Source organism: Globicephala melas, chromosome 15, assembly GCF_963455315.2.
Source record: "Globicephala melas chromosome 15, mGloMel1.2, whole genome shotgun sequence".
In the NCBI taxonomy this organism is placed as follows: Eukaryota; Metazoa; Chordata; class Mammalia; order Artiodactyla; family Delphinidae; genus Globicephala; species Globicephala melas.
This window is the reverse complement of record NC_083328.1, coordinates 8,645,741-8,671,260: the sequence shown is the minus strand read 5'-3', so window position 1 is coordinate 8,671,260 and position 25,520 is coordinate 8,645,741. Positions and strand designations below refer to the sequence as shown.

At 48.6% G+C, this 25,520-nt stretch overlaps 1 protein-coding gene and 1 pseudogene across 4 annotated transcripts in view; one reads left to right on the top strand and one right to left on the bottom strand.

The window, feature by feature from the left end:
* The window catches only part of POR (cytochrome p450 oxidoreductase), a 75,580-nt gene that overhangs the window by 27,581 nt on the left and 22,479 nt on the right, over positions 1-25,520 (top strand). For all 4 annotated transcript variants that reach the window (XM_060285181.2, XM_060285180.2, XM_060285182.2 and 1 more), the window contains one exon: positions 21,778-21,969. In XM_060285181.2, coding sequence (XP_060141164.1) covers positions 21,778-21,969 — 192 coding nt within the window. The remainder of the gene's footprint in view (positions 1-21,777; positions 21,970-25,520) is intronic.
* Positions 1,799-19,310, bottom strand: LOC132593440 (large ribosomal subunit protein uL6-like; annotated as a pseudogene).

Sequence of the window (25,520 nt, the reverse complement as noted above, 5' to 3'; positions counted from 1 at the left end):
CTCTGTGGCACGTGGGATCTTCCCGGACCAGGGCTCGAACCTGTGTCCCCTGCCTTGGCAGGCGGATTCTTAACCACTGTGCCCCCAGGGAATTCCCAATATATCTCGATTTTTTAAAATCAGGTTTATCGGTCTCAAGTCCTTGAGCAGCTAGACTCTCACTAGTTCTGCTACTGAGTCCCCATCACCTCGAGCAAGTTGTGCACACCTGCGGCAGACACATTCACTGCTCACGGCGTATTTCTGTCCCCACCCTCCCATCCCTTAGCCCTCTGGAAGTTAACCTCAGCTAACGCCCTGTGAGTGGGAGCATGGTGTGTCCCCTCTGCCCTGAAGCGTTTAAGGTCTGGGACCAATCCCTCCCAGTCTTCTCCTCATCACAGAAGCCCTGCAAGTTACATGTTGAGTTGGTGGCATCACAAGGAAAAAGCTGCTTGAAGCACCAAGTCCCCTTAACGAGGCCAAGAGCCTGGCAGAGACACCTGGCCTCCACTGGACATCGTGTAAACTTATGCATTACATCACTTGGGGCATAAGGCAGGGCTGGGAGGAAGACACCTTTCCCCGGTGCTGTGGCCCATGTCCTCATAGCCCCTCCCTCATGCGTGCTGTGTGATGTGGGTCTTTTCTAATCAAAGCCACAGCCGATGCACTGGGACCCGAGTGTGTCCCCACTGCTGGCTGCAGCCGAGTTCACAGCCCTGTCTGTCAGCGAGAGCATTAAACTCAGCCTCTGGGAGCATGTCGAGTGATTGAGTGTACCTGCCTCACGTGACAGCGTGGTGTAATGTCAGGCCAGCATTTTGTCTTCCTCCCCCCCTAAGAGAACATGGTCAGGCAATCAAAAGCTCTCAGCAGCTCCTGGTTTAGTGTGGGTGGCGTAATAATCGTGGACACTTTTACAGACGCCATGAGACAGTCCTCTATCCCTATGGGGTCTGGTTCTTACCGACTCGCTCATGCTGTTCTGTTGTGAACTTCGATAACCCCACTGCCCACATCCTACCGTTGAAAAGCATGGTGTGACTCGGCAGGCAGAGATCGCGGAGATGACCTTCAGTTGGTGCTCAGACACACTTGACTGACACCAGCCTTTAACGCATGGCAGTGACCTAATGTCAAGGCGAAATGCAGGCAGAGCTGGGGATCAAAACAGTGCCATCCAAGGCCCAAGCCTGACGGCAGTCTGGCCTGACCGCATGATAAAAGCTGGCCCCTGGGAAGTGCGTGGCCACGTGTCTCTCTGCTGTCCTCCGTCAGCGCCTCCATCACTGTGTGTAGCTGCTGGCTGCAGCAGCCTTGTGCGGCTCCTGTCCTCACCACCCCCCCCCCGCCATCCCATCCCCCCACCCCCGGCAGAGACTCCATCTTCGCTGAAGGGCACCTACTCCTGCCGGCCAAACCTGGGGTGACAGGCCAGCCTGGGAACCAACCGGGACGATGATGAGCCAGGAGTTGGGCCACCCCGTTGCTCGTCTGCAGGTAGACGATGACTAGAGCTGTGACAGGAAGTGACAGAGAGGGTCTCGTATGACCCTTAAATCTCCCTCTTTGAGTTGCTGGCTGTGGGACTTTCAGTGATTTTCTGGTTCCTTAGGTCTTCGAGTACGTGTCTGTAAAAATGGGTGAAATATTTATCTAAACAGACTAATCAGTAGATCAGTAGATCTACTGGACTTGCCAGCCTGCAGAACTATATTAAGTGTCTGTTGTATAAGCTACATAGTCTGTGGTGTTTGTTATGGCAGCCTGAGCTTAGACACAGACTTGTTGTTTCTGTAGCTGGATAACTTAGATCCTATTCATCAGTCTGCTGAACTGTTCCTTTTTCAGAAACATAGATACCATCCAAAAATTTTTCTGATATCCTTGTTTTTTTTGGTTTTTGGTTTTTGATTGTGGTACGCGGGCCTCTCACTGTGTGGCCTCTCCCATTGCGGAGCACAGGCTCTGGACGCACAGGCTCAGCGGCCACGGCTCACGGGCCCAGCCGCTCCGCGGCACGTGGGATCTTCCCAGACCGGGGCACGAACCCGTGTCCCCTGCATCGGCAGGCGGACTCTCAACCACTGCGCCACCAGGGAAGCCCATGGTATCCTTGTTTTTAACTGTTGTGGCTCGTGAATCCAAGCAGCTGAGTTTGATACATGTTCACTGCCACTTCCTTCAAGAACATCTTCCTGGGCTTGAGGTAGTGAACATGCAACGCCTGGCCTCATCCGAACCCTGCGGATATATTTTTGCCCAAGAAAATTTGGATTTCAACGAGAAGACTATTCTTTTGAATGATAGTGTGGACGGGGAAGTGAGAGTTCAGGGACCACACCTTGTAACGGGAGCCCCGTGTGACACCCGTGATCGTGTTCTGTATGTGACTACGGATAGTGCCAACGATAGCCAGGTCCTTTCTGTTTCCCCACCATTCGTCACCCCGGAGCCTCTTTCTCTTTCCAAGGAGGCCGAGTTCTACATTAATGTGATTGAAGACCCTCCACAGGGTGCCCCTGGGGCCCTTCACAATAACCGTGTGTCCCTTCAGAGTGATGTCCACGTTTTCTGGAGTGTTAATAGTCTGCTAAAACTGGGCTTCATCCCCGCAGTAGATGCAGAGAGGACACAGCTTTTTTTTGGCCACACCACACAGCTTGTGAGATCTTAATTCCCCAACCAGGGATTGAACCCAGGCCCTCGGCAGTGAGAGCACGGAGTCCTAACCACTGGACCGCCAGGGAAGTCCTGACATGGCTTATTTTAACCTGCTTCTGCCCTGAAGAATACGAATGGGAGAGAGAAGTAATCCACCAAGGTTCTTTGAGCGCCTACCATGCATTCTGTGCAGTTTTACCCATATTATCCTCCCAGTAGCCCTTTCAGAGTTATCAGTGATGATGATTCTCCATTTTAGATAGGAAAGCAGCTGAGGGAAGTTGAGTTTTGCCCAAAGTCATAGAACTGTAAGTGGCAGAGCAATTTTGAACTCGTTTTTATTTTTCTTTAGACCTGTGCCCCCATTTTCCCTTTAGGCCCTTCTGGATCCTCTTCTCCCCCCGCCCGCCCCCATCTCTGCCATTTTGCACCCTCTCCCATCAAGAAGCCATCCTAAGCCAGCCTCTGCCCAACCGTGAGCTGTACTGTTCATTTTGGCAAGGAAGTAACTGTGTGTCTCGTCTCTTTCCATAGAAGGGCAGGGGACATCCCCTGACCTAGTTTGTCTTCGCCCGTTTAGGTGGCAGGGTGCTGGGCACATGACCTACCTGATGAACGTGGAAGAGCCACTCTTGATATGAGTGGAGTGTTTCTCCTCAAGGCGATTTCACTTCGGACAGTTGTGTTCAAATCAACATCACCATCAGTATTTCTAGGATACTTTGCGGAATGCTTCCACAAGCATCATTTGTGCAAAGGCCAAACAGGGATTAAAAGCCCACCTTGTTGGCTGAGGCTCAGTGAGAAGTAATTTGCTAAGGTGGTGGTCAAGCCGGTCCCCAAGTTCGGTTCTCTGAACTGCTGCCAAGTCCCACACCCTTTTCACTATGTCCCCCTGCTCCAGGTTTTCTGTTTTATAATCCAGTGGAGTGGAGAGAAATCAAAGAAAAGATGGGGCTCTTTGGTTCCCCTCAATGTTATGGTCTCTTCTCTGTGAAACCACTTCTAGTTAGAAAACTCATGATTTTTAGTTGAAATTTGAATATTACTTTCGGAAAGTGGTCTTGGTTTCCTATGATATGACTGAAAAGTAGAGTCACATTTCCAGAGTCAACAGATGATTAAAAAAAAAAAAAAGTAGTCACTCCCTTTCTCTAGGGGATACTAAATGGAGGCATTTGGAAATTTGAAATTTGATGTAATACTATCATTGTGAAGGAATAAATAAATAAAGGTAGGTAGGTTTTTATTTATTTTGTTTTGTTTTATTTTCCTGTTAAGATGGTTTGGAACAAGGACAGGTTACTCTTCATGCCAGAGCAGACAGGTGAGTTTGGATAGAGGGGCCATCACCTTTCCATTCTGGCCGGTGGAAGTTGACAAAGACTGAGCTGACCTTGTCTGCTGATGGTAGAAAAATGCGGACAGAGGCGCACTGGGGTTTGGCAGGGGTTCCAAGTCCTAACCTGTGTGTTCTTAAAGCCCAGAAGATCTGTTGCTGTGCCTTTTTGAGTCATTTCAGACCTTCCGAGCTCTCTTCTGACCTGCCCTCTGCCAGGCATCGTCTCCTGTCTCCTCTCAGTAGCTTCTGGGGCCTGTGTCCACCCCCCGACCTTCCATCCCTTTAGTTAGAGGACTTGTATTGCATCAGGTATAAGGACCCAGATGTAAGTCAAGGTGAGCCCATCAAGAATGGTTGAAAGGTGATGAATTGAAACTCAACGTGCTCCTGTTGGCAGGGGCTGGGGGCAGGGCAGTGGGGGAGGGAGGGGTGGTGGTCCTTCCACTGCAGCTCAGCCTGAGGCAGGTCTCTGGATGAGTCCTCTGATGGCTCAGGTTCCCTGAAAGGCGGGATGGGACAGACTCTGGGAGCTCTAGACGTCAGAACCCAGATGCTTACTTTCCTCTCCGTAAAGGCCGGGTTTCTCCAGAGCCTTTGAGTGTCTCCAGACCATATTTCTCTAAACTCTTAAGGAAATCTAGGAGTTTCTGGGAGTCACCCAGACTGCTTTCCCAGGACTCTGGTTCTTTCTTTCCGAGTCACCCACTGCTCTGCCTTGACGGTCTCCCCTCCAGCCATCACACCGCGGCAGGCTCAGGGGACTAAGGAGCAGGTGATGAGTAACTCACAGCAGGAGGAGAGCTGAGAGGTGGAACTAGTGTGTCTCCAGGCTGTGGTCCCCAGGGTGGTGTGTGGTTGTGACCCTGGGCCAGCACCTCCCGCTGCACACCTTTCCCACTTATTACCACAGAGGGTCTCCTTTACTGGGTATGGTTTCCGTGGTGGAGAGGGCCCATCTTTTTTTTTTTTAAGAACAGGAACCCGTAGCCAGTTTCCTTTTTTTTAAAATTAATTAATTTATTTATTTTTGGCTGCGTTGGGTCTTCATTTCTGCGCAAGGGCTCTCTCCAGTCGGGGCAAGTGGGAGCTACTCTTAATTGCGGTGTGCGGGCCCGTCACCGCTGCGGCCCCTCCCGTTGCAGGGCACAGGCTCCAGACGCGCAGGCTCAGTAGTTGTGGCTCACGGACCCAGTCGCTCCGCGGCATGTGGGATCCTCCCAGACCAGGGCTCAAACCCGTGTCCCCTGCATTGGCAGGCAGACTCTCAACCACTGCGCCACCAGGGAAGCCCAAGAGGGCCCATCTTGTCTATACATCCATCTCTCCAGTTTCTTCTCTTTGCCCGTCCTTCTGGGGCACAGGTGTTCTGGCCTCCCTGGAGTGCTTATTGATTCTTATATGTAGGGGTTTTTCTGTTTTCGTTTTTTAAAGAATCGATTTTATTTATTTTTGGTTGTGTTGGGTCTTTGTTGCTGCGCGCGGGCTTTCTCTAGTTGCGGTGAGCAGGGGCTTCTCTTCGTTGCGGTGCGCGGGCTTCTCATTGCAGTGGCTTCTCTTGTTGTGGAGCACAGGCTCTAGGCGCACGGGCTTCAGTAGTTGTGGCACATGGGCTCTAGAGCACAGGCTTAGTAGTTGTGGCGCACGGGCTTAGCTGCTCCGCGGCATGTGGGATCTTCCCGGACCAGGGCTCAAACCGTGTCCCCGGCATCGACAGGTGGATTCTTAACCACTGCACCACCAGGGAAGTCCCCATGTTTTTGTTTTTTTACCTTGCTTCCCTCCCAGGCTTCTGGGGATGCAGTGATTTGTGGGTTACTCTCACCTCCCCAGGTTAGCAATATGTCTTGCAGAGGGAAGGCTGCAGAGAAACGTTGAAAATAAATTGCTTTTTGGAAAATAATTTGACAGTGAGTCAAGAATCCTAAAAATATTTATTCCCTTTGATTCGGAAATATTTCTAAGATATATTCAGAAACTCAATAATCAGAGGTGCACAAAGATTTATCTTGAAAAGATATCAGTCATCTTGTTTATGGTGGTGGTGTTTACAATAGTGAAAATATCCAGTAAGGTGCTCTATATTCGTAGGCTGGAAGAACATTTGAGATTTTTTAAGCTTCGCAATTTAATAAATGAAAAAAGCAGGACAAGATTATATGTAGTATAAAACCAATAATGTTAAAAATAAATATATTTTACAATATACACGTAAAAATGGGTGGGACAAAAACAAATAGGTGTTTGGGTTATGTTTTCTTTAACTTTATGGTTTTAAATTTAGCATATTTTCTTCAGTAAGCATGTATTTATTTATTTTTAAATTTATTTATTTTATTTATTTATTTTTGTCTGCGTTGGGTCTTTGTTGCTGTGCGTGGGCTTTTTCTAGTTGGAGCGAGAGGGCGCTACTCTTTGTTGCAGTGTGCCGGCTTCTCATTGCAGTGGCTTCTCTTGTTGCGGAGCACAGGCTCTAGGCGTGGGGCTTCAGTAGTTGTGGCACGTGGGCTCAGTACTTATGGCTCGCGGGCTCAGTACTTGTGGCTCGTGGGCTTAGTTGCTCTGCGGCATATGGGATCTTCCCGGACCAGGGCTCGAACCCGTGTCCCCTGCATTGGCAAGCGGATCCTTAACCACTGCGCCACCAGGGAAGCCCGACATGTATTTATTTTTAACTTTTTTATTTTGAAATAGTCTCAGATTCACAGAGAAGTTACAAAAAATAGTGCAAAGAATTTTTGAATACTCTTTATGCAGATTCCCCAAATATTACCATTTTACCTTATACTCTCTCTCTCTGTCTTTTAAAATTGAAGTGTAATTGACCTATAGGTGTATGTTAGTTCCAGGTGCATGACATATTCTATACGTTACATAATATTTCTATACATTACAAAATGATCATCATGATAAGTCTAATTGCCATCTGTCGCCGTGCAAAGACATCGCAGTGTTATTGGCTCTGCTCCGCATGCTGTGCATTTCGTCCCCGTGACTAGTTAATTTTGTAACTGGAAGTTTGCTCCTCTTAATTTCCCTCAGCTATTTCATTCATCCCCCCTCCACCCACCCTCTCCTCTGGCAGCCACCTGTTTGTTCTCGGAATCTGAGTCAATTTCTGTTTTGTTTTTTAGATTCCACATATAAGTGAGATCATATGGTACTTGTTTCTCTGTCTGACTTATTTCACTTGGCACAGTGTCCTCTAGGTCCATCCATGGCAAGATTTCATTCTTTCTGATGGCTGAGTAATGTCCATTTTATACATATACCGTCTCTTCTTTATCCATTCATCTATGGATGGGCACTTAGGTTGCTCCCGTATATTGGCTGTTGTAAAAAATGCTACAGTGAACAGAGGGGTGCATATATTTTTTAAAATTAGTGTTTTTATTTTCTTTGGGAAAATACCCAGTAGTGGGATTGCTGGATCATATGGTAGTCCTATTTTTAGTTTTTTAAGGAACCTCCGTAGTGTTTTACACAGCGGCAGCACCAGTTTACATTCCCACCAGCAGTGCACGAGGGTTCTCTTTTCTCCACATCCTCGCCAATGCGTGTCTCTCTCTCTTTTTATCATGTCTTGTCCTGACCTTTTTGAGAATAAGTTGTACATATGGACATAGGAATTACTCTTAAGTACTTCAGTGTTTCTTTTCTAAAATTCAAGGGCACTTTCTTACATAGCCACAGTATAATAATCAATATCAGGAAATTAACATTGATATACTATGTTGTCTAATCATAGCAGTTATTCAGATTTCCCATTAATGTCTCTTATAGCAAAAAAAAAAAAAAATCTTTTTATTTTTCCCTTGGTCCAAGATTGCACTGAACTGTAACCACTTTTCAGTTTCCTTTGATCTGGAGCAGTGCCTCCATCTTTTTTTATCTTTCATGACCTTGACATTTTTCAAAAAGTCAGGCCATCTCTTTATAGAATGTCCCTCAGTGTGGATTTGTCTGATGTTTCCACATGATAAGATTCAGATTATATGTTTTTTAGGGAATATCACAGAAATGGTATTTTGTCCTTGTCCCAGTATTGGACTTTGATCCCTTGGTTATGGTGGTGTTAGCCAGGCTCTCCACCAGGAAGTTCTGGGGTTTTTCGGATGGAATCAATAGCTTCTCGTCAGACTTTTACCCACAGGTTTTAGCACTCATGATTCTTGTCTGAAAGTTATTACTATGGTGGTTGCCAACTGGTGATTTTCTAAGCCCTTCATTCTTTCTGCATTTGTTAGCTCACATTCTACTCTAAGGAAGAACTTTCCTTTCTCACCGATGTGTTTATTTATTCATTTATGTGTTTATAGCAGTATTGACTCTTGCATTATTCTTCTATCCTTTGGGTTATAGTCTGTTGCTGACGGTGTTTATTTTAATGCTCAAGTTGTCCCAGATTTCCCAGTGGGAACCCCCTCATGTAGACTCTTATGTTCTTTAGCCATGTACCTGTCATTCTTCAAGCCCTTCCTTACCCTTTGGTGCACAGCAAGGTGATCCAGGTTCATCCACTACTTTTCCTGCCCTTATTCTCCAGTCAACCATCTCTCCAAAGAGCCCTGGTTTCTTTGGATGGAGAATGATGTTTAGAAACCAAGATTTGGGTGCTAGATGGCTCCTTGCTCCTAGGGTATCATTACTTCTGTGCCCTCTCAGCAGACAAAACTAGGAAATACACACAAAACATATGCATTTCTGTGTCCATCTTTATATATTAAGAGACCATTGTGTATTCTGATATCTGCAGTTTCAGTCCAGCCCCACAGCGTTCATTCCCCAGTCTCTCTTCCCATATTTGTACCTTCCTCCTTCAGCAGTAAGAAATCCAGCTCGCATGTATTTAACTTCAGAAGTAACACATGAATACCAACCATCTCCTTATAAAGAACAGACAAAGCGAAGGTCCCTTTAGACACCCCAATCATATTCTAGGTGTTTCCTAGAGGAAATCACTATTGTATATATCTTCCTGGATCATATTTCTGGAGAAATACCTAATTTTTCTTTTATTTCATTAACGGTTTCCTAATGAAAATATAACTTGCTTTTTTATTTAATATATTTTGTCAGTCTTGCAATGAGAGTACCATTAGCTCCACGTAACTATTTTTTAACTGTTGCATAGCATTCCATTACTTGGAATGGAAAACAAAGCATCCAGTTTGGGGCTGGTACAAGCAGTGCTGGGCTCAGTGAGAGGCACAGTTCAAGAAGAGAGTCACCAGACCCAAGGATCTGGGCCTTTTTTTTTCCCCATAAGAAAACAGCTTTAAAAATATTTTTCTGATTAGATAAATAGCCATTATTTTAAAAGAAGCAAGTAATACATTAAAAATAAAATGGGGGGCTTCCCTGGTGGAGCAGTGGCTGAGAATTCGCCTGCCAATGCAGGGGACACGGGTTCAAGCCTTGGTCCGGGAAGATCCCACATGCCGCAGAGCAACTAATCCTGTGTGCCCACAACTACTGAACCTGCGCTCTAGAGACTTTGAGCCACAACTACTGAGCCCATGTGCCACAACTACTGAAGCCCACATGCCTAGAGCCCGTGCTCTGCAGCAAGAGAAGCCACTGCAATGAGAAGCGTGCGCACTGCAATGAAGAGTAGCCCCCGCTCGCCACAAGTAGAGAAAGCCCCGCACACAGCAACGAAGACCCAACACAGCCAAAAATAAATAAATAAATAAATTTATTTATTTTAAAACTAATAATAATAAAATAAAAATAAAGTAGGGGATAAAATTAAAATCTCACCCCTGAGATAATATTTTGGTAATCCTTTCACATATCATCTTATGTATGTACATACATGAATATTTTTACATCGTTGGGCCATAGTACCCATGCTGTTGTATTGTGGATACTTATCTTGCAGTGTGACTTACATACAGTGTATATACTTATATACAGCACGATCTTTAATGATGAATTCTTACGTAGATAAACTCCCCTGTAACTACCACCACAGATAAGGTACTGCACATAATCCAGCATGCCAGAACCTTCCCTTGTACCTCTTCCTCCACTTATGACCCTTGACCCAAAGGTAACTACTGTTCTGACCTCTATCACCGTAGACTTTTTGCCTTTTCTTGAAGTTCAACTATAAATGGAATCCTACAATAAGGTACTCTCCTGTGTTCAGCTTCCCTTGTTCAGTGTTACGTCTGTGAGATTCATCTGTGTTACTGCGTGCAATAGTTCATTCTTTTTCATGTCTATGGGTACTTAATACTTCTTCTTGTTTACTTCTTGTTGTTCAAAGAATTTTTCATAGTAGTAACAGCTACATTTATTACAGCACATACTCTGTGCTAGGCACTGTTCTAAACCCTTTACAAGTTCAGCTTGTTTAATCCTCACAATAACCCAGTGAAGTGGGTACTACTATTATTATAATAACATGTCCATGACTCTTTATCAGGTTGATGAAGTTCCCTATTATTCCTAGTTTACTGAATTTTTTCATCATGAATAGATGTTGAATTTCTCCATCCATTGATGATCAGGTGGATTTTTTACAAACCTGTTTATATAGTGAATTACATTGATGTTTGGATATTGAACTAACCTTGTATTCCTGGAGAAAACTCCATTTGATCATGACATAGTATCCTTTTTACATATTGCTGAATTCGATTGACTAATAGTTTAAATTTTTGCATCTGTGTTCACGAAGCATGTTGGTCTGTAGCCTTCTGTTTTGTACTGTTGCTGTCTGGTTTTGGTATCAGAGTAATACATACCTCATAAAAGAGTTGGGAAGTCTTCTATTTTCTGAAAGAATTTGTACAGAATTGGTATAATTTCTTCCTTAAATGTTTAATTTAATTCACCAGTGAAGCTGTCTGCTCCTGGAGTTCACTTTTTTTTTTTTTTTTTTTGCGGTACGTGGGCCTCTCACTGCTGTGGCCTCTCCCGTTGCGGAGCACAGGCTCCGGATGCGCAGGCCCAGCGGCCACGGCTCACGGGCCCAGCCGCTCCGTGGCACGTGGGATCCTCCCGGACCGGGGCACGAACCCGCGCCCCCTGCATCGGCAGGCAGACCCCCAACCACTGGGCCACCAGGGAAGCCCCCTGGAGTTCACTTTTGGTGAAGGTTTTAACTAGTAATTTGAATTCTTTTAGAGAGCTCTTCAGCTTATCTATTTTTCTCAAATGAGCTCTGACAGTTTGTATCTAAGAAATTTGTCCATTTCATCTAAGTTATCAAATGTTGACATAAAGCTGTTCGTAATTTCCCATATTACCCTTTTAATGTCTATAGAATCTATTGATGTCCTCTTTTTCATTCCCTATATTGGTGATTTATGTCTTCTTTTCTTCCTGATCATTCTGCCTGAGATTGATCTATTTGAGAGCAATGTATGTGTCAAGAGTTCTAAGAATTCAAATCTAGTCGAGAATTTAAGGATTTTTTTAATTTTTTTTTTTTTTAATTTTTGGCTGCATTGGGTCTTAGTTGCTGCGCGCGGGCTTTCTCTAGTTGTGGTGAGCGGGGGCTACTCCTTGTTGCGGTGCATGGGCTTCTCATTGCGATGGCTTCTCTTGTTGCAGATATTGGGCTCTAGGCGTGCAGGCTTCAGTAGCTGTAGCACACAGGCTCAGTAGTTGTGGCTCGTGGGCTCTAGAGCACAGGCTCAGTAGTTACGGCTCACAGGTTCTAGAGCACAGGCTCAGTAGTTGTGGCACATGGGCTTAGTTGCTCCGTGGCCTGTGGGATCTTCCCAGACCAGGGCTTGAACCCGTGTCCCCTGCATTGGCAGGTGGATTCTTAACCACTGTGCCACCAAGGAAGCCCTAATTTTTTTTAAAAATTTTAAAATTTATTTTATTTATCTATTTTTGGCTGTGTTGGGTCTTTGTTGTGGTGCACATGCTTCTCACTGCGGTGGCTTCTCTTGTTGAGAAGCACAGGCTCTAGAGCGCAGGCTCAGTAGTTGTAGCATGCGGGCTCAGTAGTTGTGGCTCGCGGGCTCTAGAGCACAGGCTCAGTAGTTGTGGCACACGGGCTTAGTTGCTCCGCGGCAACGTGGGATCTTCCTGGACCAGGGCTCAAACCTGTGTCCCCTGCACTGGCAGGTGGATTCCTAACCACTGCGCCACCAGGGAAGTCCTAAAATTTATTTATTTTGGCTGCGCCGGGTCTTAGTTGCGACACGCGGGATCTTCACTGGGGCATGCGGGATCTTTAGTTGTGGCATGCAGACTCTTAGTTGCGGCATGCATGCGGGATCTAGTTCCCCGACCAGGGATCGAACCCGGGCCCCTGCATTGGGAGCACGGAGTCTTACCCACTGGACCACCAGGGAAGTCCCCAAAGATTTTTTTTTTTTAAGAGAAAGATTTTTGTTTAAAGATACTTTTCTTAATAGTATTTAGGGAAGAAATCAGAATGGACGTCAGTAACAGACACATTTTAATTCAAACTGCACCCCTCACCAGCTGTGTGACCTCAGGCAAACCACTCAAACCCACCTGAGTACTGATGTCATCGTTATAAGGAGATAATAGTAATTTCCATGTAGAGTGGCTGAGACATTGATGTACACCCCAAAAGTGCCAGGCCCCGTGCCTGCTTACATGGGCACCTGTGCATCTGTTACTCAGAGTGAGAAGTTGGAGACGACCCTGCCAAAATCATCCCTGTGTGCAGTGTGCCCGCGTTTCCCTGGAGCAGCTCCTCACTTCTCCCCTCTGTCCCCACAGCACTTTGTAAACAGTGATTTTATAGCATTTCTCACATTTGACCGCAGTGTCTTCTGTGCTTCCTTGACCAGATTGCGCACTGCTGCACAGCCGGGCCATGTTTTTATCTTTTCTCTCTGTTGCCCATATAGATTTAAGTGCTCAAAAATATTTTAATAAACGTAGAATAGGAAAGTACGTCATAATGGTACGTCAAATCAGTGGACCGTCAGGCAGCCAAAGAAAATATCATTATAAAGGATTCTTTAGCAACGTGAAAAACTGTGTTACAAAGTAGAATACGTTTTATCTATTTTTGTTAATGAGTGTATGTAGATGCGTGTGTATGATGTATTTATATATGGAAAAAATGAAAGAAAACTCTAGAGAGAAAGCAGCTCTGTGGGCAGTCAGCTTCTGCCTGACCTTTCATCCTTTAAGATAACCATTTGAGTGGGGTGAGACTGGGATGGGAGGTGCTGAGTCCCCTGTCGCTAGAGGCTGTACAGGCACAAAAGAAATCACTGGAATCACGGGGCACAAAGGGCTGTCGAGGTGCCTGGTCCAGGAGGCCTGAGGCAGGCATTCCTTCCCTGCCCCGGTTTACCAAGTCCTTCCTCTTGGGACCAGAAGGAGCAGTGAAGTCCCATCAGGGAGCAGCACTTGTGTCTGTGCAGAGGGAGTTGGGTTTGAAAAGATATCATACAGACATGATGGCCGTGTGCTTGGAGGCTAAGAGACTCATTTACCCCTGAAGATGCTCCTCCTTAAAAGCCGAAAGCCAGGCTCTGTGGGAAGCACGGACTGTTCTTGGGACCAGTTTCTTAATCGGAAGAGTTAGTACTTCCCCCTTTTTTCAGAGTCTGCTGTGTGGCTCCCCGTCTCTCTTCCTATTTCCTGAGTCCTTAGGATGTGCCACGGACCACGTGTCACAGCGTCATTGTCTGCTTTCACTTTCCATAGCTGCTCTTGTTTAACATGAACTAGAAGCGTGTGTGTGTGTGTGTGTGTGTGTGTGTGTGTGTGTGTTTGTGTGTGTGTTTCAACACGCTCAGGGAAAGAAGGTCCAGGAATCAGTGTTGGAGTATTAACTCAGGTCAGAGACTAGCGGTTTTTCCTCCTAGCATCGTCACCAATCAGCCGGTTCAGTTTAATGATCATTACTTTGGCAGGTCTGTGTCCCAGGCCCCTGGGGTGGCAGGCACTCTGTCATTAAGCACAGTTCACCTAGCTTTGTGTTGACACATCCCCAGTGATGGAGGTGGGGGGCCACGCCTCACAACAGCTCATTTTCTTTCTACATATTTTTGTCAGAAAGTTCTGCTTGGAGAGTGTGTGAACCTCTGTCCTCCGTTACCGCGCAGGGTAAGGGCTCAGTCCCTCAAGACTGCTCCCCACACCCCGCTTCAGATGCCAGTCACAGGTCCAGGTTGTCACCTGTGCTTCTGACCAATCAGCTGTAAATGTGGACTCCCACAGCCTGCTACTCGGGTTTGGTGAATTTGCTAGAGCAGCTCACAGAACTCAGGGAAACATTCACTTATGTTTACCAGTTTATTGAAGGATATGATGAAGGATACAGATGAACAGCCAGATGAAAAGATACATAGAGCGAGGTCTGGGAGGGTCCAGAACCCAGGAGTTTCTGTCCCTGTAGTGTGAGGGTCACTCTCCCGGCACATGGATGTGCTCACCAACCTGGAAGCTCTCTGAGCCCCACACTTCTGGGGTTTTAGGAAGGTCTCCTCATGTAGTCATGATCAGTTGTTCACTCCATTTCCAGCCCCTCTCCCCTCTCTAGAGAAAGGGGTGGAGGCAGGGACTGAAAATTCCAAGCTTCTATTCATGGCTTGGGCTTTCTGGTAACCAGCCCCTGTGCAGGAGCCCACCCAGAGCTGTATTTGAACAAAAGATGCTCCAAGTGCTCTTATCACTTAGGAAATTACAAGAGTTTTAGGAGCTCTGTGCCAGGGACTGGGGGCAGAGACATATATGTGTGTGTGTGTGTGTGTGTGTGTGTGTGTGTGTGTGTGTGTATACATATATATATATGTGTGTATATATATATATTTTTTTTCTATTATCTCACAGAACTCCTGTGCAGTCTCTTGTACCCATAAATTGCCTTGTGCTAACTTTTAGTAGGGTTACTAAGTTATACCCTCAGAATGCCCCAGAGTACATTGCCTTAGGGGATCTGTGGGTTTGCCCCACTTGGAGTTGAGGCCAGGTGGCTGGGGCCCCAGAGAGGCTGATAGAAACAAGCCCACGTGGCTGCCCACGACCGGCTGCAGTTCCTGTGGTCAGCGCCTGTGGGGCTTTGTCAGCTCCATTTGTGCTGAGTGATGCTAGGTCTTCTGCCTGCTTCTCGCCAAGTCATGCTTTCACAGATCCAGCTCGCCTGGCTGCCTTCCTCTTTCACGTCATTGCATCAGACACAGTGCCAGTCATGCGTCTCCACATCCCACCCGTAAGCCCTGTTAAGTGGGGGAGAGGTCGTCAGCTGGGGCATTTGGGCATCTGCATAGAATGTTGGCCTGAGAGTGTTCTAGTCTAGGATGCCTTGGTCATAGCTCCATGTCTGCATTGATCCTTTGGGTGTGACCACTGTTCAGGGTTACCACCCTATGACATGGTTCTAATCATGCCACACCCTCGCCCTGTCATCATCTCCAACCAGGGCTCAAAGACTTTAGACACGTAGAGGGCTCCTGGGCCCTTTGCAAACTGGTCTTAATCTGTTTTTAAAGGCCATTCTCTTCCTCACCAGCCTTTTACCCATACATGCATCTCCTCATGCCACTCTTGAGTCACACTAGGTTCTTGTAACTACTGCTCTTTTATCATGTACACCTTGGCATGTGCTTCCTCTGTCTGGAACGACTCTTACCTCCTTTTCCTTTTTTTTTTTGGCTGCATTGGGTCTTCACTGCGGCATCGGGATCTTTTCATTGTGGCTCACGAGCTTCTTTCTAGTTGTGTGTGGGCTCTGTAGTTTGTGGTACGCGGGCTCTCTCTCTGAGGCATGTGAGCTCAGTAGTTGTGGCTCGCGGGCTTAGTTGCCCTGCGGCTTGTGGAATCTTAGTTCCCTGACGAGGGATTGAACCCACGTCCCATGCGTTAGAAGGCGGATTCTTTACCACTGGACCACCAGGGAAGTCCCAACTCTTACCTCCTTTACCTGACTGTTGGAACCTGGTCACTTTTCATCACCCTGCTCAGAGGTTGGCCCCTGGGTGACCCTTCTTTGACTGTTTGGACTATCTGACCTTCTTCTTCCTCAGAGCTCCATTTTCCCCTACGCCTGGGCCTCCCCGTGGTGTTGAAACCATTGGGATATGCCTACACAGCAATGAGTTGGTGCCCTGCATCTCCCACCAGCGCAATGGTGGGAGAGGCCTGACAAAAGGGAGAATTTAAATAAGATTTAGAGTGTTATAATACCCAAAATGTTCAGGATACAATTTTTAAAATCACCATAGTGAGAACTAGGAAAATCTCAACTTGAGTGAGAAGAGACAATCATACAAGATATAAAGAAGAGCCAAACAGACATCTTAGAACTGAAAAATACTATAACATAAAAAAAGAAAAGAAAACCACAACTCAGTATATGGTACCATGGCAGAATGGAGACGGCAGAGGGAGTCACCAGTGAACTTGAAGATAGAACAATAGAAGTTACCCAGTCTGAGTCACAGAGAGAAACGAGACTGATAAAACTGAACAGATCCTCAGGGACTTGTGGGACTAATAACAAAACACATGTATGTCATCGCGGTCCCAGAAGGAGAAGAGAAAGAGGGTGGGGCTGAAAACGTATTTGGAGAAATAATGGCTGAAGAGTTCCTAAACCTACAGATTCAAGAAGCTGAGTGACTTCTAAACAGGATAAACTCAAAGAAAGCCGCACTGTCTTGTCTCGGTTCAGGTGATTGACGAGGTGGACAACAGAGGGGAATGTGTGCCAGCTGCAGTGCTCTCAGCAGGCTGCCTTGGGGAGGCACTTTCCCCTGAGTATCTCTCAGGCCATGGAGGATGAGCTGTTAGGCAAGAGCAGGCTTGGTTTCCCTGAGGAGTTTCCCCTGTCTTAAAGCCACTGAACCATGGACGAGTTTTGTGACTGAGCAGGCCCTGCTCCCACTGCAGCTGGGGGGTCTGGGCTGCCTGGAGGTGGCAGTGCCTGTTCGCCTGGGCTCTGTGCTTGCTAAAGGGGCCGACTGACTTACTCGCTGGCTTCCTTCCCTCCTGTTGCTGCATCCATGGCCGGCTCACTGTGACATCAGTGCCAGCTTGGTTGATCAGTCATTTACTGACCAGAAGTTACGTACAGCGAAGGCAAAGCCACAAATACTTCCTGGAGGATGATTTTACGCCCCAGTGTTGTAAACAGTCCGATGGAGAAAGAGCCCTTCTGTTCTTGCCTCATTCGCCCTTTCAGAAGCTGGCAAAGCTCCCATCATGCTCTTGGCCTGGGCGACCAGCAATTTGTCCGCCCTGCTCTGCAGGGTGTCGGGCTGCCTGGGGACTGGAGTGGCTGCCTTTGACCTTCAGCATCAGTGGGAACTGGCTAATCAGTGAAATTCAGGAAGAATAGCCCCTGTCTCTCTACCTATCTTGTGTATCTATCTATCTATGCCCGTTTCCAAATGTACATTGTCTTTATGATAAAAGTGAAAACCTACTTACAGACCTACTTTGTAATAAAAGATCGAATCAGACCTGCTCTGTTTGGGGTGGACGAGACCTACTTGGCTAGTCTTTTGATGTACCCCCTTTTTCTGTGCCTAACCTTACAGATGAGGACACGAACGCCTACTGCCAAGTAAGGGATTTGCACAGCTGGAGGCAGAGCTGTGGCAAGAGCCTGGTCTAGTTAAGAACGTACTCTACTTGCTCACGGCCCTTTTGGGTTGGTTGGTTGGTTGGTTTTCCGTTGCTGACAAATGCTGCTTTGGGCCCCATGAGCTCTGTAGTGTTTGGCGTTCCTCCTTTCCACTAAGTGTAAAAGAATGGATGATTAATGGGCAGAAGGATCACACAGGGCTCCCAGAGGCTCCTGGGAGGGCCTGTGGGGACCTCAGACTGTCTCATGGTCACCCTACCACACCTGAAATGGAGGGACACTCACCAAGCAGGGTGGTCAAAATTTTCCCATCAGAATATTTCACACAGCAGAAGAGAGTGATTTTATGTCACAGAGTCTTGTTTCCCAGACTGTACCGAGGTGCCTCAAGGCACCACAGCCGGCGCCCAGAGGTGCTCAGGGAGAGTCCACGTCTGTCCCCGTTGGTGCAGCTTGGGGTGATTCTCAGTATCAATGTGGGATCGTCTGCATTCCTTTGATCTTCTACATTCCTTTTGATACTTTGTGTCTTTGCAAAGCTGGGTTTTCAGGGGTTGTTTGGATCTAACTACTCCTAAATGGAACGATTAGGTATTTCTCTTGGCCTAGGGATACCATGAAAATTTCGCTGAAATGTCAGGGATTCCATGAGCTGAGAAAGTTTGGGAACCTGTGTCCTGGAGGCACAGGCACACTCCCAGTCCCAAAGTTCTTTTCAATCTGCAGGCTTCACATAGTGGTTCATGCAAATTTTACATTCTGTGTGTTGTAGTGAATTCACTGACTCCCTTCATTCATTCCACGGGGAGTTACGGAGCACTAGATTATGTGCCAAGCGCTGTGCCAGGAAAGTGTGACGCCCGGAAGTGACGGTTGAGCCGAGGTCTGAAGACTGAATAGGAAGCATAGAGGGGGAGCATGCCAGGCACATGTAAAGGCCCTGGGGCAGGGATGCAGTGACGCCGGCTGGAGAGATGGGTAGGCGTGTTTGTGTGCACTTCAACGTGACGATGATGGTTTAACAGCTTGCTCTCGGCTTCAGCCCCCATGCACGCCGCTCCGATCCTAGTGGGAAGCATAGGGTGAAGGTTTTTCCTCCCAGGTTGACTTCCTTCTTGCCAGCCTGCCAATCCTTCCTTCCCACCATGTGCCAGATACAGAGGTGCCTCTGACACAGATACACGTGTCCACTCAGTCTCCCCACTTAAATGGGTAGTGAGCACAGCCCTCCCCTGGGAAGCTGGCGCTCCTTTCTAGTTTGCCGCTTGGGTGAGCTGCTTACCCGTTGGACCCTCCGACTCCCGGTTGTAGATCAGATGTTCTCCAGGGTCCTTTCCACTGCCCTTCTTCAGCTTTTGTCTGTCTGACCTCAGAGTTAAAGCTGCTGGGGACATTCTCAGGTCTGTGGAGACCTCAGGTCTGAGTGCTGGCGTGTCCAGCATGCTGGTGAGGGGCTGCTGCAGGGGGTCAGTCACGTTGCCTGTGCGCAGCGCCTGGTCATCTCTGCAGTGGGGCAGGAACTCGTGGTGTCCTGATTCTGAGCTCAAAGGGAGAGGCCTGGGATTCTGAAGGAAGCAGCAAGTCAGCTGTTCGAGACAGAGGGAGAGGGGAGAAGAGTGAACATAGCCTCACAAACTGCATTGTAATCACGTGTCTGTGTTGTGCTTTCCAGAATCTAAAACCGCTCCATAATTGTACGCCACGCTTTGCCAGCCCAGCTACTCTAGAATCTGATGCTCATTCATTGAACAGTTCTACTCAGTTGCTATACCTGATGCTCATTATCTGCCCTTGTGGGTTGACCCTGTAGTCAGGGAGATGGCCAGTGGGGAAAACGTATAATATAATGTCAGGTAGTGATCAGGGCTATGAGTGGGGAAGGGCAGGGAGAATGACAAGATACTATAGCGAGGCCAGGTCTCTCTGAGATGGTGACCTCTGAGCGGAGACCTGAATGAAGCAAGGGAGAGAACCCTGCAGGTAACTAGAAGAGAGTCCAGGTAGCCGTATTAACATGTGCAAAGGCCCTGGGGTACGAGCAGGCCCGGAGGCTTGAGGAGTAGTAAGGAGGCCAGCGTGACCGTGACCGTGAAGTGTGAGGAAAGGGGAGAGCAGTGAGAATCGGGGTGGGAGTGGTACCCAGGGGCGAGATCGCATGGGACTAATCGACCACGTTAAGGACGTTAGATTTTGTGCTGAGTATGATATGAAGTCATTTGAGGGTTTTGATGAGGGAGGTGACAGAGTCTGACTTTTTCAAAGCCTCCCTCTGGCTACTGTGTGGAGAGCAGCCCGTTAGGCGCCTCTCGCAGGGTCGGGTGTGTGGGAAGGCCGCCATGCAGCTCCCCTTGCTCTGCGCGCCGTCGCCTTAGACGCCTCCTCCAGGGCTGCGCTTTCTCCTCTGATTGCTGTGGTCGACTGCGCGCGTGTCAAGAAACAGTCATTTCGTTTGGTGGGCATCAGTCACCCCTCGGTAAAGTAAGGGGGCCGGGCGGCCTGAATCAGAAAGGTGGCCGGACAGGGAGCGGGCGGTCGTTGCTGCGATGTGAGGGGCGCCAGCTGGGGGCTCTCCGGAGTCAGCACATCAGCCCCGCCCGGAACCCCCAGGCTTCCAGGCGGGCTCTGAGATCATGTGGGACAGGTCCCCTCCCCTCTGCTTCTCCATGGCAGTAGGCTTGTGGGCCAGATGACAGTGCCACCACCAGGGTTGGATAGAAAGATGTGACTAACATTGAATAAATATTCAGTGTGTTTATAAGTTAATGCTTAAATATAGACAGTACTCTCTGGGCACTAGAATTAAGATTGTCCTTTAACGTCAGATATCGCAAAAGGGTGTAAGCTGACATGACTCAGGAACTCAGCATGAGGAAAGCCCCTCAGATTAATAACGAAGCCAAGAGCCAGGCTTGAGGGCCGTCCTGAATGGCCTGTTGCTGGCAGGTTGCACAGGTCAGCAGGACTGATGCCCAGCCCTCGGATGACAGGGTGCTCTGCTGCAGGGCCCACCCTGTGGCTTCCTGGAGGCGGTGACAGCTAAGGGAAGTCAGATGTGAAGTAATCTCCCATTGCCCGAGTTGCAGAGCTGTGACTAAGGCATTCCTGACCGAGTCTGGAGCCTGGTTACAGTGAGAGCCACCCACTCGGTGACAGGGCACAATGCCAACTCCAGAGCTGAGCCCAGCCTCGGTGATAAGAGGCAGAAACGTGCTGCTGGGGTTTTAGGTCCTCTCACCTCGGGTCTTTGTTGACTCATATCTACATACCCGCCAGGTTTCAGTGGTGGAAGGACCAGTTGAGCACCCTTCAACGGAGCTAAGTAGGTTGGTGTGCTGGGGTCCCAAAGACCACCCCCTGGCTCAGTGATTCACCAGGACTTGCAGAACTCAGAAAAGCTGTTTTACTCTCAGTCACGGTTTATTACGGCAGAGGGAAACAGACTGAAGTCAGCAAAAGAAAGACTCCGTAGGACAGAGTCTAGCAGGAGCCAGGCAGAAGCTTCCAGCTGTCCTCTGCCCGTGGAGTCACGCGACGGTGCTTGATTCTCCCAGCAGCCTCGTGTGGAAGCCCACTTGAGCCTTGGTGTCCAGGTTTTTTATTGGGGGTCAGTCTTGGAGGCATCGGGCGCCCAAGTGCCTAAGCTTACCTCCTCAGTCTCCAGCACCCCAGAGGCGACACCAGTGTGATGTGACTCAGAGCCCCAGGTGCTCCCCTAAATCACATCATTAGCATAAGCTACGTGCATGACCCAAGGTCTCAGGTGTATGGAGACACTTTATCAGGCGGCACATTCCGTGGCCTCAGGGGTGATTTCCTTGGAGCCATCCAAGGGCCAGTCCTGAAGACCTTTGGAATGTGCAGGGTTGGGGGCATCCCAGGCCTGCCACACAGCTGGGGAAAGGGTTTGCTGTGAAGCGGCCCCTCTGTCGTGTGGAAGCAGTGCCTCTGCTGTGTCCTTGTGGGGCCGGAGAATGCTGGTACAGGGAGGCTGTGGCTTCCGTTCTCTGTGTTCGCAGGGGACCCAGTCCTAGTTCTAGCCGTAGGCTGCACCCAGGTGTGCCCAGGGCTGTGCAGGCACCGTGCAGGCCACGTGCTCTCTTAGTCCTGGTCCAAGGCTGCAGCTGCTGCCCCGAGGCTCTGCTAGTTGCTGCAGCCCTTGGGGCGTGAGCCCCAGACCAAAGCCTTCAGGGGGCTTCCCAGCAGGCCTCAGATGGACCCTGCTGACGGCTGTCGTTCTGTCTCCCAACAGTTTCTCGATCAACATGGGAGACTCCAGTGTGGAGGCTGGCGCCACCGCATCTGACACGGTGGCTGAAGAAGTGTCCCTTTTCAGCACGACGGACATGATCATGTTTTCCCTCATTGTGGGTCTCCTGACATACTGGTTCCTCTTCAGGAAGAAGAAAGACGAAGTCCCCGAGTTCACCAGAATTCAGACCACGTAAGTGACTCGCTCAGGATCCCTCTAGAGCACATCTCTGCCATCCCAGCAGTGCCTGGGCAGGAGCGAGCCGGCTGAGAGCTGCAGGGTCTCTCGTACCGTGTTGGGCTGCGTCTTGGGTTTTGCCTTATTGATGGACTCTGCTTTGGAGCCACCTTCGTAATCCCTTATGTTTACACTGCACTTCACAGTGTTCAGGGTCCTTTGATACCTGTTTCTTATTCAGGCTTCACAGGAACCATTCTGCATAGAAGGCACCTTGCACAGACAGGTAACCTGAGGCTCAGGGCATTAAAGGTCATCAGCGTAGGGCAAGGTGTGGGGAAGGGGCACAGAGCTTCCATGCCCCCTCTGGGGTGCCACCCTGCCAGCACCTCCATGTGTCCGGCAACCCCGAAACTCTCCAAACCCCATCCTTTTGGGGTTTTATGAAGGTTTTGTTATGTAGGCATAATTGATTAAATCATTGACCATTGGGGATTAATTCAGCCTCCAGGCCCTCTCCCCTCCCCGGAGGTCAGTAACCCTAAATGAAGGCTCTTGTGGGTGACGGTTATGATGTCACCTAGCCCTGGTCCTGCCGCAAGGCAGCTGCTTAGTCTTTGTGTCAGAAAGTGTCTCGTACCAAGCACTACGCCGGGCGCTACACGTATGCAAAGGTGGCCTTTACATTAAAGAGGCTGAGAAGTCAGGACATTGAAAGATACTTTTGAAAAATGGTTTGTGAAATGCTTTCGCGTGCATGATCTAATCAGGGCCTCTGCGACAGCAGTGCCCACTCGGTGCGGGGGGACGGCCTCATCGCTCATGATGGAGGGAGAGGCCAGGCAGCCGGGACACACTGGCTCTGGGGACTCCAAGAAGGAATTTCCCCTTGGAGGGATCGGGAAGGTGTGCTGCTGGAGGAGGGCCACACCCCGAGGCTTCGAGGACTTTGTCAGCAGAGGGCCAGAGGGAAGCTGGGAGGCTGGGCAGGTGAGCAGGGTCCAGCCTGTTCTCTCGGGGCTGGACAGGTCCATTCCTGGTGTGGCAAAGTAGTTTTGCTGAAGATATGGCACTCGGGATAAGGGGGCCAGCGTCCAGGGCCCAGTTTACAGTAGCCCTGCGTTTCCTTGTCTGTGAGATAGAGGTGTGTCCCCACCCCCATCCCCAAGCGAGGTTGAGCCGCAGGAGAGCATGGGGCCGCCAGCCTCCCCGTCCCCAAGATCTCTGGCCTTGCAAGATGGACTTGAAGCAGAACTCCTGGACTTGTATCTTGTGGATTCTAATTGTTTCTCCTTGCCAGGATGCTGAAGCAATATTTCCCTCTTCATAATCTTAAAATTTTAACCCTGTATGTTTAAATCCGCTTCTCATCCCTTATTATATCATGTTGAATACCCCATGGCCAGGGGTTCTACGTGTACACTGTACAGGGAAACTGTTATAGTGCAGTGGTTACGTTCTAGGCCCTGACACTGGGTAATGAAGGTTTGAGTCCTGACTCTACCATGTATTAGCCATATGACATTTGCCCTTAATATGACATTAATCTTTTGAAGTCTCAACTGTATCTTTTGAAGTGTCCTCAACTGTAAATTGGAGATAATAATAGAACTTACCTTGTAGGGTTGTAAAAATTAAACGGCATAAGCTGTCGTAGAGCTCTTTGCCCAGGTCCTGGAGCCCTCCAATGGTATGTATTTTATGGTGCGTGGGCTTCTCATTGCGGTGGCTTCTCTTGCTGCAGAGTACAGGCTCTAGGGCATGCAGGCTTCAGTAGTTGTGGCACGTGGGCTCAGTAGTTGTGGCTCACGAGCTTAGTTGCTCCACAGCACGTGGGATCTTCCCGGACCAGGGATCGAACCCGTGTCCCCTGCATTGGCAGGTGGATTCTTAACCACTGCGCCACCAGGGAAGTACCTATTCTTATTATTAATACCATATCCAGTCTTACAGGAGCCCTCCAAGAACACCATTATTACCCCATTTTGCAGAGGAGGAAACTGAGGCACTAGTGATTGAGGAGTTTGCCCGAGGCCACCTAACTCACAAGTAGCAGAGCTGCCTTTTGAACCCAGATCTACAAACTCCACACCCCCTGTTTTCCCTGCTTTGCCATGCTGCCTTCCATCTCTTAAGAGGTAGTTAATATCCCTATTTCAAAGATGAGAAAACTGAGACTCAGAGTGGTCACTTAGCTGATACATCTGGGCCACCAGCTAGATGGTGGCCGCCACCTCCTGCTAGAAATCCCGCACTGTTGTCCCTGCCCACTTGTACTTTCAGTGAACACAGGTGGTTTTGGCCATGGCACGGTGCCTCCCTTACCCCAGCAGGTCAGTGGAGGGTGATTAGTGTGGGGACAGTACGCGCCCAGGGTTGTATCAGTTCTCACCACAACCCCCAGTGGCTTCTAGTTGGTCTTTTAAGGCCTTTTCAGGCCTTCACCACCTGGGATGGTGAGTCCAAACCTTGGGGCATGGATGTTTTTTAAAAACCAAGCCAATGGGAACAATTGTGTCTGAGCAGCAAGCATAGGACACACACCTGCAGCCCCCTGACCCTGAACTTACAGGTGCAGGGGATTCAGAAGGAGTCCCTGTGCTCACAAGTGAATCTCCCAGGCACGCTGGCCTCTGGGGCCCTCACCATCAGGCCGGATTTGGCTTCAGAACCTCAGGAGCCCAGGGAGGGCTTAGAGGGAGGTCAGTTCTGGAAGGCCTCCTGGGTTTTTTTCATAAACTATTTACTGAAGTACTGAAGTACATAACAGGCAGACATAAAAGTATACAGATCATAAGCACACAGTTTATTTGTCACAAAACGGATAGAATCATGTAAGAAAGGACCCCTCTTCCCCCTCCAATCCCACCACCCCCAGGTCACCCACTCTCCTGACTCCTCGTGACATAGACGAGTGTTGTCTGTGTCCCGGGATATGTAGTATTCGGCCATTCTTTCTGAGATTTCTCCATGTCGTGTGTAGTCGTAGTTCTCTCGTTCTCATTGTTGCATGATGTTCTGTTGTGGGAATAAACTGTAATTTATTCATTCCCATCATGATGGCCCTTTAGATTGCTTCCAGCCTAGGGCACTGTTACCAGCAGTCCTGCAGGGAACATCCTAGTACCTGTGGATGTGGTTCCCGTGTGGATGTGGTTCCCATGTGGACGTGGCTCTGTTGGGTATGTGTTGGATGTGGAGTTGGGGGTCAGAGGGAAGGCTCATGTGCAGCTCTGTTAGACACAGCCAGTTTTCCAGCATCCAGTCCCACCCCCAGCATGTGGGGTTTCAGTTGCTGCCCATCCTCAGCAACACTTATTTTTTTCAATTAAAAAATTTTAGCCATTCTAGGGAATTCCCTGGTGGTCCAGTGCTTAGGACCCCATGCTTTCACTGTCAGGGGCCCAGGTTTGATCCCTGGTCAGGGAACTAAGATCGCACAAGCCGTGCAGTGCAGCCAAAAAATTTTTTTTTTTATTAAAATGAAATGAAATAAAATTTTAGCCATTCTAATGGGCATGTGGTGGTAATTGTTTTAACTGCATTTCTCTTATGTCCAGTGACCT